The 16,304-nt window shown below is 48.3% G+C and overlaps 1 protein-coding gene across 2 annotated transcripts in view; it reads left to right on the top strand.

Annotated features, from left to right (window-relative positions):
• Positions 1 to 16,304, top strand: part of ASB18 (ankyrin repeat and SOCS box containing 18) — a 279,270-nt gene that overhangs the window by 134,726 nt on the left and 128,240 nt on the right. For both annotated transcript variants that reach the window (XM_086948326.1, XM_086948327.1), the window contains exon 2: positions 45 to 312. In XM_086948326.1, coding sequence (XP_086804452.1) covers positions 45 to 312 — 268 coding nt within the window. The remainder of the gene's footprint in view (positions 1 to 44; positions 313 to 16,304) is intronic.

Genomic DNA, 16,304 nt, shown 5'->3' with positions numbered 1-16,304 from the left:
ATCAACCCAAGTTCTTAGTTCCATTGTGCCTTCTTTTGCTGCAGGTCTATGGTCACTGGAGTACAAGAGGGAGCTTACAAACCCCCTGTGCATCACAGCTAGCAGGGGCTACACTGACTGCCTGCGTTACCTGCTGCACCGAAAAGCCGACCCCAATGCAGCTCCTGGGGGACAGAGCGCGCTGCACGAGGCCTGTGCCAAGGGCCACACCGAGTGTGCCGAACTGCTGCTGGAGCACAGGGCGAATCCCAACCTGCTGAGCCACGAGGGTCTGATGCCGCTTCACCTCTGCACGAGCGAGGACACGCTTCGGTGAGCGACAGCAACGCACGCCAAGTGGGCGGTGCGTTCATTAAACAAATAACATTTGTGTTTTCTGATCTTCTGTGTCCCTACTTTGGTCCTATATTTTAAAGCTGACAACCCTGTATATGTATCACCTATCATCAATAGGGCAGTAAATGTGCAGCTACATTTGTGGTCAGTAACCATGTGGGATTAAAAAATTGGGGGTCCCAAAGAGGGTGTCCGATGTAATTAAGGGCGTGGCTTAATAACACAGAAGCTAAAAATCTGTGCTTAGCCTAGTGAGCCACCTAACTGGTATTTAGCTGCTTCTGGCAGTGCATCCAGATATATAATACAAGTAACATTATACCTACAACAAGACAGGACTATTGGCTTTGTCAGTGGGTGTTAGTTGCATAAGCTAAATAAGCAACAACTATGGCTTTGTTGTATATAACATTGAAAATGCTTCAGTTCTGAAATGATGAGACTGTAGAGAACTATAGCGACTCTCTTTGAAGTTACATAAAAGGCAGCAAAGGGTGATACTGCTGCAGAGTTAAGATTTATTTTCACCCTGAGGGTGAGAGCAAAAATGGTGAGCCCCATAGGGACTTGTCTTAGCACCTGCTTTTCAAACTGCCAGTGCTGAGCACCAGCAGGACCTGTCAATTTAAAGCCCTGCCCATAACACTAACCTGAGTAGAAAATAATTAAAATGGATGACTCCTTTTTGCGGATATGGCATTCAAGACAAACTTCTTTGAGCATAGTAACTTTCTAGCTTATAAACGTGAGCTCATCGCAGCACTGTGGTAATACGTGGCTCGTGGTTGTCTCCTCTTGGTATAATATACCCTTGGTCCCTTTTCTGGAAGCAAAATCTGGCCTAGATGTGACCTTTATGAGAGTGAAAAATCATTGTCCAACTCAAGGGTGTTCAACTCAAGAGTGTCCAACCGGCCAAATCCATGCCGGAATATATATATATATACACCAAGATGCACTGAGGAGGACTGGGGCAGACCCCTGGCCAATGTACGCCTCCCCCCTCTAGCAAGGTATAGACTAGCTCATGCCTCTTAGGGGAGCTGGTGATAGGTTTCAGGAGCCACGAGTTTGCACCTGAGAGCTGTTTGACATGTGCAAAGACAGTAAGCAGCAGGTCATGTTCCCCTCAAAGGATGCTTTGCTGTTCCAGAAAGTTCAGAAGGAAAGACTGGAGTCAAGGGCTAACAGCACTGGCTGCGCTTCAAAACTCAAGAAAAATTGTAAGTTATGGACTGCCTTGAAATGCATTTATAGTGATGCTGATCCAGCGCTGCTCTCAAACAACCCTCAAACTCTCACTGAAACCCCAGGAGCTATCACACTTTACTCGTCGGTGGGGTCCATAGCACCGCGAGTCACTCATTCACACAAATCACACTGCTCCCAAAATCAACGAAAACCAGAGGACGAGCTTCTGGATAGCGTAGTACCTAATTCATATATTTAGTTTAAATTCTATACATTATATAAATATGTATTTTATTGATCTCACCATGTTACTAAATTTTATAAACAGCATTTAAGGCACCCCACTGTTTTGGTCAATGGATCAGCTTGTAAAAGTTAACTATGGACAACAAGACCAGCTTAATTCTCCATTTATTTAATTTGTATTTCTCTTTAAGTCTTCTAGCATTACCTTACGCTTAGAGTTTAATCTTTATTCGGAAAAATATATTAAGCATTTCTTTAATTACTTCAGGTAGAGAGTAAAATATTGTGTAGCTCTCTTTTCTATAAATAAAGAGATCCTTTAAATAGTGACTCTGTATTGCGCTGGCACAACACACATTCCCAGCGCTTCCTTCCTGCTCGATGACTAGCTCATCCATGCTGCATCACTGGTCCTATCCTTTCTGAAGGTCCTTTGTCATCCTCCCTGTTCCCTATCAACAAAGCAGACTGATTACCTCACTAAGGGCCTTATTAGGATGGCGGACCGACCTGCGTCCGTCCGCCACCCCCGAGGTGGAGGGACCGTCCGCAGGGGCAGCGGCGGTCCCTCCGTTGCAAATAGGATGTGACCACCACCCTGGCTGTCACATCCCGTATATTTAACCTTGCGGCGGGTGCTGCTTGAAGCAGCACCCGCCGCAAAGTTAAAAATGCATGATTTGCATTTACATGCACAAAGCAGCAGGCACTGCGCGGTGCCTGCCGCTTTGTGCATGTAAATGCAGGGGGGTACCATAGGTACCCCTCATGTGCACCCCCACCTCCCCTTCACCCTGGGGGCCCGCAAGGGGCCCCCAGAAGCAAAGTTCCACATGCTTTTCCACGGCGGAAAAGCCGCAGCAGAAAAGTATGTTTCAACACACATCCTAATTTGGCTGACGGTGTCTTGCAGACACCGCCACCAAATAGCACCCAACAACCCGAGGATCAGCGGCGGACGGACCTGCCGTCCGCCGCTGTTCCCACGACCATCCCACCGCCATCCTAATCTGGCGGTGGGTGTTTCCTGTGGCCGCAGCGGTGAATCCGCATCCTCCGGGCCGGCGGTGGATTCACCGCCATCCTAAGGAGGCCCTAAGATTGCCGCTTTTTGGATATCCTTGCTTGTGTCATGTTTTCTTTACCTCGTTACACTGCTCCCGGTGGGTACTACATACATGTCTATCCATTTGTGTCAGAGCCAGGGCGTCTAACATAAATACTTGAGCAGAAAAGTAACCTATAAGCGACAGGCACAGATTCTTTCCCAAGTTCTGTCCAAGCATTGCAAAGAAGTCACTGCCCCGTGGTATTACATCAACAAAGTGCGTGAGTGATGACCTTACCTGGTGTCTAGCTATTTCTAGGAAAGTAAACATTAGTACGGGGTTCAAGTAGGTGACGGTGAAATAGATGTCCTGATTCTCTACTTGTACACTGAGGTATGTCCAGAAAATTGTGTTCCCTCAAATTATTTTCCTCAACGGTTCCAAGATATTACTTGGGGATTAAGTCACCATCTCTCCTCCTCATACCGGTAATTAACTGTGAGACGAATTTCACCTTGAGACAGAAAACTCCAGTAAAATGCTGTGAATGCAAGAACTGTCCACCCTTAGCTGTGCGACATACAGGCTGGCATTCCGAGAACCCTTCTGGTTTTCCTTGTCTCTGACCAAGAAGGGGACTTTAGCAAATCCCTGTGGTGTTCCTGACATATTCTCACCCATCTCTTCAAAGCCACCATATTGTACTATGTCCAGCTTAGATTTGTAAAACCCTCATCTTGTACAGCACTCCGTCGCTTAGGAGAAGCAAGTAAATCACAAGGATACATAAAATATTATGAGATACATGTACCGTTGGTTCGTGTGGACAAGTGGGTTGGGTATTTTGGGGTGCTCTATACTAGAGACTGTTAGGTAGTGTCTTGCAAAGGGGTGCACAGGGCAGTAGAAGAAAAGTACTTGGGTGAAGAAAAGTTATACCGGCAAGCAGATTAAAGCAAGAACATAGTTATGTTATGTTATGTAGATTTGTACAGCACACTATCACCTGCAAGAGTATCCTGGCGCTGAGCAGGTGTGAGTCTATCCAAACCTAGATCCTAGTGGAACTACTGAAAAAGCCAGATATTCAACTTCTTCAAAATTCAAGAAGGGAGGAGGAGCCTCTTAGTTGTAGCGGCAGGTCATTCCATGCATTAGGAACGATGTAGGAGAAGACTTGACCACCAGATCTGTTTTTCTGTATGTGTGGGATGTTTGTAAATAGGGGTCTGGTTGAGCTGAGGTGTCAGGATGCTTTGTGAAAGCAGGAGCCAGTGGAGCCCCTTCAGGAGCGTAGTGATGTGAGTGCAGTGTGGGAGGTTGAGAGTGAATCTAGCCACCGAGTTCTGATTGGTCTGCAGCCTTCTCGTGTGCTTCTTTTTGATCCCGGCAAAGAGGGCATTCCCATAGTACAGCTTGCTTGTGACATGGACATGTATGATGGTTTTCCACATGCTGATTGGGAGCCATTTGTAAATCTTCATTGAATCTTCAGGGTATGGTAGGGCAGGAGTCAGGGCCTCCGAATGGATGGACTTCTGATAGCAGCAGTTTCTTCTGGGGTGATGGCTAGCCTTGTGGTTAGCATTGGTTCTTTGGATTAGATCTGGAGGTGTTTGGCGTGGTGGGTTGGGTCCGGTTGCAGGTAGAACTCACTGTATATTGCCGTGATTTTGTTGCTGAAGAATTGAGAGAGATATTTACAGAGGCACTAATGCAGGATGATTATGAATGTCCGTTGTCCGTTATTGTTTTTATAACGGATGATGTTTGCTCATAATGTTAAAGTTTGCCAGAGTGTGTACCTGAATTGAGCCTTCCAGCCTGGGCCTGCTCTCTGTTCTAAAAGCACCACTCAATGCTTTTTTGTGTTTTGCTTAACTAATTGTGATTTCAATTTTCGTCAAGGGTTAATTCATCAACAGGTTTAGGTGTGTTGAAGTGCAAGGTGCTTTCACTTGCTGCTGAGATGTTTAGTGTGCTTAAGGCTCTGAGAATCAGGTCACTGTGATGCACACAGTACTGCCAAATCATGGTCAATGGGGGTTGGAAGCACAACCTGCACCAGATTTTGTGTGCATTGACATGCCCTGCTGCCCATTTGATGGTAAATGCACACTTAGGGGCAGATTTACAAATATTTTAAGCTGGGTTTGTATTAAAAAAGTGATGCAAAACCGTGCAAAATGTTTTTTTTATTCACTTTCCAGCGCAAAACTTGTTTTTTAACCCCCAATGTTTTTAATGCAAATCCCTATCTGCTAACAATAGTAGCCATGGTTATGCACCAAAAATACCACCACCTGAAAGCAGGTGTTAAAAAAGGAGAATATTGTTATTTCTCCTAACTTGCCAATTTGCATGTGAGCTGCATTGTACAGCACACATCCAGTGTGGAAATAGTTTTAAAGTTTGTCTAGGCATAGTATTTTGAACTGGAATAGCAGCCTTTCAGTAATTAAACCTATTCTAGAGTCACGCAGACAACTTAGCTCTGTAAGGCACAGTTGTGTGTGGCGCTCGACGGCCTAATTGTATGTCAGTGGTACACAGAGAGCAGACTAGTGCCAGATCTCTCCTTGTAACACAACACATTGCAGCAACTTTGGGTGCAGCGCCTCGTATGACAGTTTTGAACATCTGACCTAATGTCATTTCTAATAGTTCTGCATCTCACCTCTGAAAATAGAGCCCCAGAACTCTTTCCCACAACAGTGCTGGAAATTGGGGACGGGTGCAGAGACTGACAGTTCATGCATGTCTTTTTTTTTACTTTGCATCCATCAAGCTTACTTGTTTACAGACAGATAGCATTTTCAAATATCTTATGAGGGCAATGCACCTGCCGCAGAGAACATTGTAAACACCAACAATTTCAGGGTATGAGTAAATTAACAGTCTTTGATAAAGAACTTGGTGGGTTGATTTGTGTGCACTGCTCAGTATCGTCACAGGTTTGACTCATCAAGCATAGATGGTAAATATGCCTACTGCAAAGCATGGCACATAAAATGCAGGTCACAGATTTACACCCAATGGCAAGTGTGGCAGCAAGTTTGTTCTGGCTTACTTGTTTATAGACAGTCTTCATTTTAAAATATCTCATGAGGGTAAAGCACCTGCTGGAGATATCATTGTATACCCCTAAAGTTTCAAGGTACAATGCGGTATGATAACCTTTGGTTAATGCACCTGCTGGGGTAATTTTTGTACAGTGCTCAGTATAGTCACAGGTTTGACCGATCAAGCATAGAGGGTTAATGTGGCTACTACAAAGAACAGAGCACAACAAATACGTAAAACATTTGTATTTTACGTAGATACCTCAGTGGGTTACTTCTTTAATTCCATATGTCCTTGTGTAGTGGTTGATTTGAGTGGGGTTTAACACAGCTGGTGGTAATTAGCAGATGCAATGAAGTCTGTGCCCGACACTGAATGTCAGCAGGCCAATCCTGCCAGAATTTAATTGGAGAAAATGGAAAGGATTTATCGTACAATGCAGATTCTGTTGAGGAAAAGTGCAAATTACAGCTTGAGAAAAATGTGTTGAGTACCCCTGAGGTTCTAGCCATCCGCAGAATATTGAGGAATAATTTGTAGGACTGAGTGGAAAACCAGTTCTTTGGGTTTCTAATATAGAATGACATACTTTACCTTACCTTACCTTACCTTACCTTACCTTACCTTACCTTACCTTACCTTACCTTATTTAAGACCAAGCATGCAGAGTGATGATGTAAAGATTTGGAGTATTGTACAAGCTAGTTGGAAAAGTGGTATGATTTATTTCGCTTCAGTTACCATCATTAGTGTTAAATGGGCAAAATCTTATTGCAATTGTTTCTTATGCCAGCTGTCAAATTTTGCTTTGTGTGCATACGTCTGCCAGTTTTTTAATTTTTAAATAAGCCCAGTTACATATTAATGTTTGCTTAGTACTGTTATTTATTATACAAACCAAAGAAAGTAATCCTATGTTGGCCTTTACTTGTATTGGTGATCTAATCACTTTATTTATATCATTGCTTGACCTCCTCAGATGTGACCGTAATCAGAATTTTTGTTCAAATTTTGACCCATTGCCCTGAACTTTTACATTCACTGCCCAGAATTTGCTTCCATGGCAGATGGTCACTCTAGGGGAAATCAAATTGGAGGTGGTCGCTGGTTAGGTGCAATCCTCCAAAATATCAAAGATTGATTTGCTTTTGTTTGTGAAGGCATCAATGCGGCCTGCCAGTATGTTGCGTTTGTTGTTCCAGATCCTTTGGTGGTAGCGTCTCGGCTGATTTGAACAGGCTCCTGAATGCATTGCCGTGGCTCATTCTCCATTTGCGCTCCAGTTGTTTGCAGTGGTGTTTTATCAGACTGAGGTCCCCCATGTACCAGCTAGCTTGGGGTCTAAACCTTGTTGTATTGCTGTGTTTGAGGGTGGCCAGGGAGTCGGCGCAAGAAGTCATCCAACTGTTGAACTTCTTTCTTAATTGCTCTGGGGATGCCGTTGCTGTGTTCAGGGCAGTGTTCCTGTCCTTGTCAGTTAAGCTGTTCTGGTTTTGGAAGACTGGTCTGGCAGTGGTGAGTGTGTGTTTGACTGGGACAGGGATACTGAACTTGACGAAGGTGTTGTTTGTCCATAAGATTGTTGTGAACTTGTCAACTCAATGTTGTCGAAGTTGGTGGAAATAAGGTCTAGAAAGTGTCCAGCGACGTGTGTAGGCCCCTTTACTTGTTGGGTGAGGCCCAGGCTTCCAAGGTCTTTGATGAGAGCTTTTGAGTTGCGGTCGGCCTTGTCTTCCAGGTGGAAGTTCAGGTCTCCGAGTCGGATGTAATTGCTAGTGTAGAGGGCAAATGGTGCATTGAAGTCCATGATGGTGTCGGTGAAGTTAGTTCATGATCCTGGTGGTATGTAGATATGCGTGCCGCTTAGGGTGAATTTGGCTGCGACATGGAGCTTGAACAACAGGTGTTTCATATTGGAGGATGAAGTGTCCATGGAGATGGTGCAGATTATGGTGTTCTTGTAGATGATGGTGATTCCACCTACAGGCTTGTGAAGACTTTCTTCCTTGGTGATCTTGTTGCCAGAAGGGTTGTCTGTGGTGATGTCAGGTGCTGATAGGGGCGTTCAGCCAGGTTTCCGTCAGGAAATGTAGGTATGAGGCGTTGTTGTGCACCAGGTGCCAGGTCTTTGTGGCATGTTTGATGAGTGAACACGTGTTGAGAAGCATGCATGTGCGTGATAAGTGCTGTATGGTGCTGCAAGACTGTGAGTATGAGAGAGTGGGGAGTTGGGTGCTGTTGGTGTGGGTGCTGTGAGTGTTGGGTGTTGATAAATGCATGAAAACCTGCACAGGAGAATTCTCCCACAGTGTTGTGTGGTGAGGCAAAGCAGCAGGGCGGGAAATGGGCGGCATGAAGCAGGCACAGAGGGTCAAATCAGTTTCGGCACACATGGGTTTGTCTTTGGTGCATCTTCTGTGCGCCAGCGCCTTGTCTGCACTGTGACCACCATTCAGTAAGTCTTGGGAGGTGAAGGAGTCATGTCACGTCCTGTGCAGATGGATGATGGCAAATCCAGTGATGTCACTCACTGTGCAAATGGATGATGGAAATGAGTCGTCTCACTTGTGAGACTCTACCTCCCTGCTTGTACCTTCCCACATCCTTTCTCTGTCACCAGAGTATACCTTCTACAGTTTCTGTAGTACATCTCATAAAACTCCTCTCCCCCTTACCCACCCAGGCCCTTCCTTCTTGATTGCTCACTACAGCATGTTTGGCTGGGCGTCCGTGTGGCGGACTGGATTATGTGGTTTGTTAACATAACTGATGTGTTTAAACTTCCTTGGCATTGCAGGGCCCATTGCACACTCTTCTCATGTTTTGGGCTTGGGCAGGAAGTAAGAGTAGCAGCTGGCCACCACACACTGTGCAAGCTGCATTTGTCAGCTTTTCTATCACAGCACATTGTGCTATCAAAGTATGTGGCCTTGCCTATGCATAAAGCAGATGGGGTGGGGGCAAAAGACCTACGGGTGACCTAATGATTAAGGTCTTAGGATCTAACTCTGAAAGTAAACATTGCATTGTTATGCAAATGCCGGAAAATGAGTCCTGGTGTCAATAGTCAGAGGACTGAAGCTAAAACAGTATCAATACTCTATTTTTAAAGATGTTTAATGTAGAATACTGTAGATTGTATTAAGAACAGGAAAAAATTTCGGGCATGGCCTAACAGTCCAACATGGCGGACGTGCTTTAGACACCCTCCAACAGCCCACAAATATCCTTCATTATCTTGCAGTATACCGTCACTCAAACCGATCCCTGACGGTATCCAGAGAATCACAAATATATGGCAATATGAATGAGGCCAAGTAGATTGGGCCGCAACACACAGAAATGCTAGATCAGACATATCGCATGGAGCTGTATTCCGGGGGCAGGCCTGAAACGCCACAGAAAGTGGAGACGTGCTGAGACTGAGGGCAGCTGGCAGCGGAGAGCTACAGGATACAGGGCAGAAGCGGTACTTCGGACGCAGAGGAGACACCAATCGAAATGAACCTACCCAGCAGGAACGCAGGGACTGAAAAGCGGAGAGAACCGCAAATGGGACGAAGAACCTCCTGACTCCTGGAGAGATCGCGAGACATGAAAGCAGACAGGAGGGGACGGCAAGTGCAGTCTGAAACCCCAACAGGAGAAAACAAGCATTTACAATGCAATGGTTTTGCCTTTGTTAAAGTTAGAGCTATTGGCATTGCTCTTGACATAATTTTTATTTATGTTTTTTTAATATAAATAAATGGTATTGTCATTTACAATGCCACTAGCTTTATCTCGCAAATGACACACACAAACACCCACAGAGAGCCCCCCCAAACACACACAGAGCCCCCCCAAACACACACCCACACAGAGCCCCCCACACACACAGCCACACAAAGCCCCCCAAGTATAAGGTACTTAAAATGAGTAATTTTGTCAAAATGGCACGTCATGTGTAAGATGCCCTGGTGTGTAGTGTTCACTAGCATGGTGCCAGGCCATGCCATCTGTGTCATATACGTCTGTACATAGAATCTTGAGATCCCTGAATAGCAGCCCCCGGAGCTCTTAACAAATGAGATCACAAGAAAGATGAAGAGTTTCTCAAGGACCACAGGACCAAAGAAACACTAGACAATGTTCTAGGAGGCAAACCTGGGGCAACACAACCAGCTGCAATACTACCGTTCACTGAGAAGAAACTTCTGAAAAACTCACTATGGCGAGAAGCAAAACACAGGCAACACCAGCCAAATACAAAATGAGTGACTACGGACTGACTGACACCCACCAAACAACCCAGATAGGTCACAATCTACCAGCAGTGTGGTCTGGGAGAAATCCATGCAGAGATCACTTTCTCCACCCCTACCTGCAGTAGCTCTCTGGACACTGACAGCACCACATCCCACCAGAAAAGGAAGCGTCTACTAGTGAAAGTGAAGGAGAAAAGCAGTTCATCATTCTAGTGCACAGGCCAGAAACAGGGGCGAGAGCAACAATAAGCACACATGCATGAGACCAAAACATACTGTGTATGAAACAACCGCTGGGGAGCCAGTGGCATTGAATCAGCATTTACATTTCATGGAGTTACTTGGCCAATAATGGAAAGGGGCGACCATTCGGTCCCCCCGAACGTATGGTGGAGTACCTCGATCCCCCCGGGAAGCCATCTTGGGCGGGAGGCGAGTCTCGGCTGGTATGCCCGAAGCGGCGTAGCCGGGGGGCGCCTTTTTCCCGCCCTAGAGTGGGCTGGCCTAGACACCGACGCGGCCGGCCATGCCCTCGGAGGCAGGCGGGGGCGGGTTCACGCCCACCCTGAAGACGGATAAAAGGAGCGGAAGCCAAGAAAGCATCCTCTTGTTCCTGTGCTCTGAAGCTGCACCTCCCCGCTGCACGTGAGCTCGAGACGGAACGAAGAGCCAATTTTGAGCGTTGTAATTTCTCTTTTTGTCTTACAGATATCCCGTCTGAGAATGCCCAAGAAAGTCGGAAAGCGGGTCGGTACCGAGGAGATGCTCCGCATACTCATGAAGGAGATAGCCGATCTGAAGAAAAAGGTTGAGGCTAAGGACCGGGAGGGAGGACCGAAACGGCCTTTGCAGGGAACAATCCCCGGTGGAAAAAGCAAGAGGCCCAGAAGGGGAGCACTTGGGGGAGAGACCCCGGTTCCCGAAACCCTTCGAGAGGAGCCAACCCCGGTGCCGAAAGAAGGGAATCCAATCCCTGTGGTGGTCACCCCCGTGAACAGGGAGGATATGCCCCCCGAGTTAGCGGCACAATTGGCAGCGTGGTTGGGAAACGATAGCGAGGGCGCCACGGCTGACGACGCCCGGGCAGTAATGAGGCAACTGCGGGAATCTAGGGTGGCTGCGAAGGCGCCATCTTCTGTTCCCCCACAGGTTCCGGCGGCTGGAAGTACAGCAGGCCCAAGTTCGGCGACAAGCGTGGGGTCTACTTCAGGTAAGCGGCCATTGCCGATTGCGGGGGAGGGGTCTGTACCTTCTAGAAAGGAGAAGATTGCCCAGCACGTCCCACAAGAAATCAAGGAATTGATTTGGGCGGATAAATATGTAAACATGTTTTCATTGCTTACCGACCATTACGAGATCGAGCATGTGAAGAGTCAAAAGGAGCTCATGCATCCGAGTGTTTGGCGCGCAAAAATGGCCGCCTTTAAGGTCGACGAGACCATTGGTACTTGGGGCAGAGCGTGGGGCATTTTTACTTCCATTATGGGTGAGCGCAGGCCTGAGTTGTTGACCGAGTTACCCATTTATCAGTCGCGTATTATGGAGTATTCTGTGGCATATGGGGGCAATCAGTGGTTCTGCTATGATAATCTGTTTAGAAAAGCTAAAGAACACAACCCATTGTTGTCTTGGGATTGTTACGACTCCGTGTCTTGGCAAAAAATGGAGAGTACGGGGATGTTGAAGGTGCCATTGGTAGGGAGTAACGGGGGGGAATCCTCCCGCCAAAACTCTGGGACACCCTTTCGGACGGGTGCGGGTAACGAGTACCACTCGAAGCCGAGTGGCAACACAGGTAAAAGGGGGATCTGTTGGAATTTTAACAGAGGCAAATGTACCAGGCCCCAGGGGTCATGCAAATTCAGACATGAGTGTGGTGGGTGCGGGCAGCCATCCCATCCTGAGTCCATGTGCAGAGCCAAAACGGGTGATAACGGTGGTAAGGGAGGCGCCAAACAGGTCTAATATAGTCCGAGGGGCGCCTTTACCGACCCCGATTGATACCATGGCAATGATTCCTTGGCTCAGCGAATACCCGGATCATGCTTCCGCTGGGGTGTTACGGAACGGGTTTTCATATGGTTTCCGCATCCCAGTGGGGGATTTTCAGGGGGTACCAAACTGTAAGAATCAAATGTCGGTCTTACAGCACACGGCGGTGGTGCAGGTAAAGATTGGGAAAGAGGTGACTCGAGGTCGTGTTGCCGGTCCATTCGATTTGCCACCGGTTGCTAATTTTGTGTGTTCTCCTCTAGGGGTGGTCCCCAAGAAGGACCCGGGTGAGTTTCGGCTGATACATAATTTGTCAGCCCCACGTGGTCTTTCCGTGAATGACGCCATAGACCCGGAAGTATGTTCGGTGCGGTACGCATCTTTCGATGAGGCCGTTGCCATGTTGAATCGCCTGGGGCCCGGGACGCTGATGGCCAAATCGGACATCGAGTCAGCGTTCCGGTTGCTCCCGGTACACCCAGACGATCAGCGTCTACTTGGTTTTCAGTTTCAGGGTCGCTATTACATGGATAGATGTATGCCAATGGGATGCTCGATTTCATGTGCCTATTTCGAGAAGTTCAGTTGTTTTCTGCAGTGGGTATTCACGAGGAAGACAGGTTTTCAACATGTAATGCACTATCTCGATGACTTTCTGTTTTTGGGGGCAGCCGGGGATTCTGAGTGTGGACAGGCTTTACATGAATTTTGTGTCCTAATGAATCAATTCGGTGTGCCTTTGGCGCCAGGTAAGACTGTGGGTCCCTCGACCTTGATCGAGTTTCTGGGGATCGAGCTCGACTCGGTGGAAGGTTGTTTTCGATTACCCAAGGAAAAAGTGTTAAAATTCAGGTTATCCCTTGAGACATGTATTCGTGCAACGAAAGTAAACCTGCATCAATTGCAACAGGTGGTGGGTCAGTTGAATTTTGCCCTAAGAGTAGTGCCGATGGCGCGCCCTTTTTCCCGCTCGATTGCACAATCCATGGTCGGCTTGAAGGAAGGACATCATCGCACGAGACTCTCGGCAGAGGTTCGCCAGGACATGCGCATTTGGATTGCATTCCTGGCGGATTTCAATGGTCGAATTGTCTGGAACAAACCAGCGGTGTCTTCCGAGGAGTTGGGGCTTTGGACAGACTCGGCGGGGAGTATGGGTTTTGGCGCCATATTGGGTACACAATGGTCGGCTCAAAAATGGCCGTCATGGTGGCATGAGCGCGGGTTGACGAGTAACATTGCTTTTCTCGAACTGTTCACCTATTCTGGTGGCTTTGAAAACATGGCCAGAAGGGTTTAGGGATCACTCTGTGGTGTTCTGGTCTGATAACATGACCGTGGTTGAGTGTATCAATAGTCAGGCAGCACGATGCAAATTGATTCTGAGACTGCTCAAGGAAATTGTGTTGTTGTGCATGCAACTGAATGTACTGTTTAGGGCGCGACACGTGCCGGGGGTGATGAACCAAGCGGCTGATGCGCTTTCTCGTTTCCGTATGCAGGCCTTCTGGGGTTTTCTGCCCACAGCGGACCCGGTGTCGGCACCCTTTCCCGAAGCTCTCTGGTCTCTCGGTGCCCCGAACTACAAGACCTCGTGGGAGAGAGTTTAGCACCCAGGACGAGGAAGGCATATGAAGGGGCGTTCCGTTCCTATTGGGCCTTTTTGGGTAATGCCGGGGGGGAACTTTGGGGTCAGGAAGAGTTTGTAGTAAGATTCCTGCTCTCTTTACATCAGGCAGGCAAGTCAGTAGCTACGGCCCAGAGGCATCGGGCCGCCATTTCCTTTATGGCAAGGGCTCATGGGATCCAGGACCCGACAGCGTCTTTCGTTGTGCAGAAAGCGCTACGTGGGTGGCAACGCCTTGAGGGTCGCAGAGTAGACGATAGGCACCCGATAGGTCTGGATAGGTTGGCCCTGTTATTGTCCGTGCTACCGGTAACATGTTCATCCCAGTACGAAGCAGTGTTGTTCCGAGCCGCATTTGCATTAGCATTCCATGGGGCTATGCGGGTAAGCGAATTAGTGGCAAAAAACAAGCAGGATACGATGGGGGGACTGTGCCGGGAACACATTCAGGTCAGGGAGGAGACAATGACGGTCTCGTTTGTCAGGTCCAAATCCGATCAGGGTGCAATCGGGGACTGCGTAATCATCCAGAGGATCCCCGGGTCTTCCATGTGCCCTGTTGTGTGCGTAGAGGAATATTTAGCGCAGAGGGTGGCAGCATGGGGGGGGACCTTGTTAAGACACGCTGACGCCACCCCACTGACGAGGTTTCAGTTTCAGCGGGTGCTTGCGATGTCGATTTCGGCCGCGGGCTTGAACCCCGGCGACTTTGGGACCCATTCCTTTCGGATAGGGGCTGCTACGGAGGCTACAGCCAGGGGTCTGAATGTTGAACAAGTAAAACGTGTGGGGCGTTGGTCCTCGAACTGTTATAAGAGGTATGTGCGGTTGCACATGTTGTGAAGCTGTAATGATGTACTCACGCTTCTTGTTTTTGTTTGATTTTCAGTTGCGCAAGCCTACGAGGCGGGGCGGACTGTGCAGTCGACCCGACACCGGGGGGCCAGCGGTCAGACATTACCGGCTGTGAAAAAGGAGGTGTGGGTCGTGGGCCACTCATACGTGAGGCGTGCCGCGGACGTATTCAAAGCAGGTGACATGATTCACGTGGCTGGGGAATACGGGTACAGTGTGTCCTTCTACGGAAAGGGCGGGCTCTGTATTGACCAGTTTCGATCATTTTTCGAGGGTTTGTTAGGGCGGACGAGGTCACCGCCGTCTGTAGTCATAGTACATCTTGGGGGCAATGATTTGGTGACCACTGGTAGACGACTTCTTCTTGAGGCGATGCTTTCCACGGTAAGTTGGTTGGCGAGAAGAGTTCCAGGGTGCACAATTGCATGGTCCCATATGATCCCACGAAAAGTGTGGCGGGGGGCTATTTCTATTTCGGCTCTGAATCATTCAGTAAGGAAAATTAATAATAAAGTGAGTAGATTGTTCCGTTCAAGTACACTGCATTCTATTTCGCATGGTTGTATTAAAGGGGACAGTATGTATTTGGGGGATGGTGTTCATTTGTCCCGGATGGGGAACGAGTTACTCATAGGAGACCTGATAGCCTGGCTAAAGACTTTATGACATGACCTTTAGGCAGGAGTGTTGTGGGGGGTCCAGATAGCCGGTCAACTATCCGGCCTGTGGCGGTAAGGTCATGATCGGTGAGCAGTAATTCGAAGATCCCTATGAGGGGGCGTCACCCATTACGGATGGGAGCGCGCGGGGGAGGTGGCCAATTGGCCCCTCAACGGGGAGGCGGTCCTGTCTAAGGAGAGGCCGCCGGAAGGAAAGGAAAGGTGGTCAAGGCCCCTTCCTGGATAGGAGGGGCTACGGCCCCTCCTGGGGAATTTCCCGGGGCCAGGACATCTGCGACGGCAGATGGGTAAGTTGTGTGGGGTGCGGGAGGGGGTTTACGCTACCTTTTAGACACCTCACACGAGTCCTCGAACGACCGGTAAATGGCGTCGAGTTTATTGGGGCCCCCGTCAAGTACAAAGGGAAATTGGTAGATGCACTTGAGGTACGCCTCTGTGCGGTCACTCCTCTCACAAGTGAGGGGGGCATTTCTGGTTTAGGGATCTGACACCGGTTACGACCTTGCCGTTGGCCCTTAACGTTAGGATGTACAATTTCAAGTCAAATGTTTTGTAGGATGTTAGTTCGGCTAGGAGAACCTTTGTATTAGAGATCTGTTAAGGTTAGCCAAACATCGTAATGTGGAAATGAAATTGTACATAATATGAAACTGTTATTTTAATGTTTTAATTTTGTTTCATATTTTAAATAAATACGGCCGGGAAGGGTGACTCCCTTCCCGCCTTCCAAAAGTTCAAGAACGGTTTCCGGTTTCCCAATTCTTGGGGATTGTGTTGAGAGGGGGTGGCGGGTATCTCAGCCATATGGAAAGGGGCGACCATTCGGTCCCCCCGAACGTATGGTGGAGTACCTCGATCCCCCCGAGAAGCCATCTTGGGCGGGAGGCGAGTCTCGGCTGGTATGCCCGAAGCGGCGTAGCCGGGGCGCGCCTTTTTCCCGCCCTAGAGTGGGCTGGCCTAGACACCGACGCGGCCGGCCACGCCCTCGGAGGCAGGCGGGGGCGGGTTCACGCCCACC

Source organism: Lissotriton vulgaris, unplaced genomic scaffold (assembly GCF_964263255.1).
Source record: "Lissotriton vulgaris unplaced genomic scaffold, aLisVul1.2 SCAFFOLD_658, whole genome shotgun sequence".
Taxonomy (NCBI): domain Eukaryota; kingdom Metazoa; phylum Chordata; class Amphibia; order Caudata; family Salamandridae; genus Lissotriton; species Lissotriton vulgaris.
The sequence above is the reverse complement of the archived record's forward strand: the minus strand, read 5'-3'. Positions and strand labels throughout refer to the sequence as shown.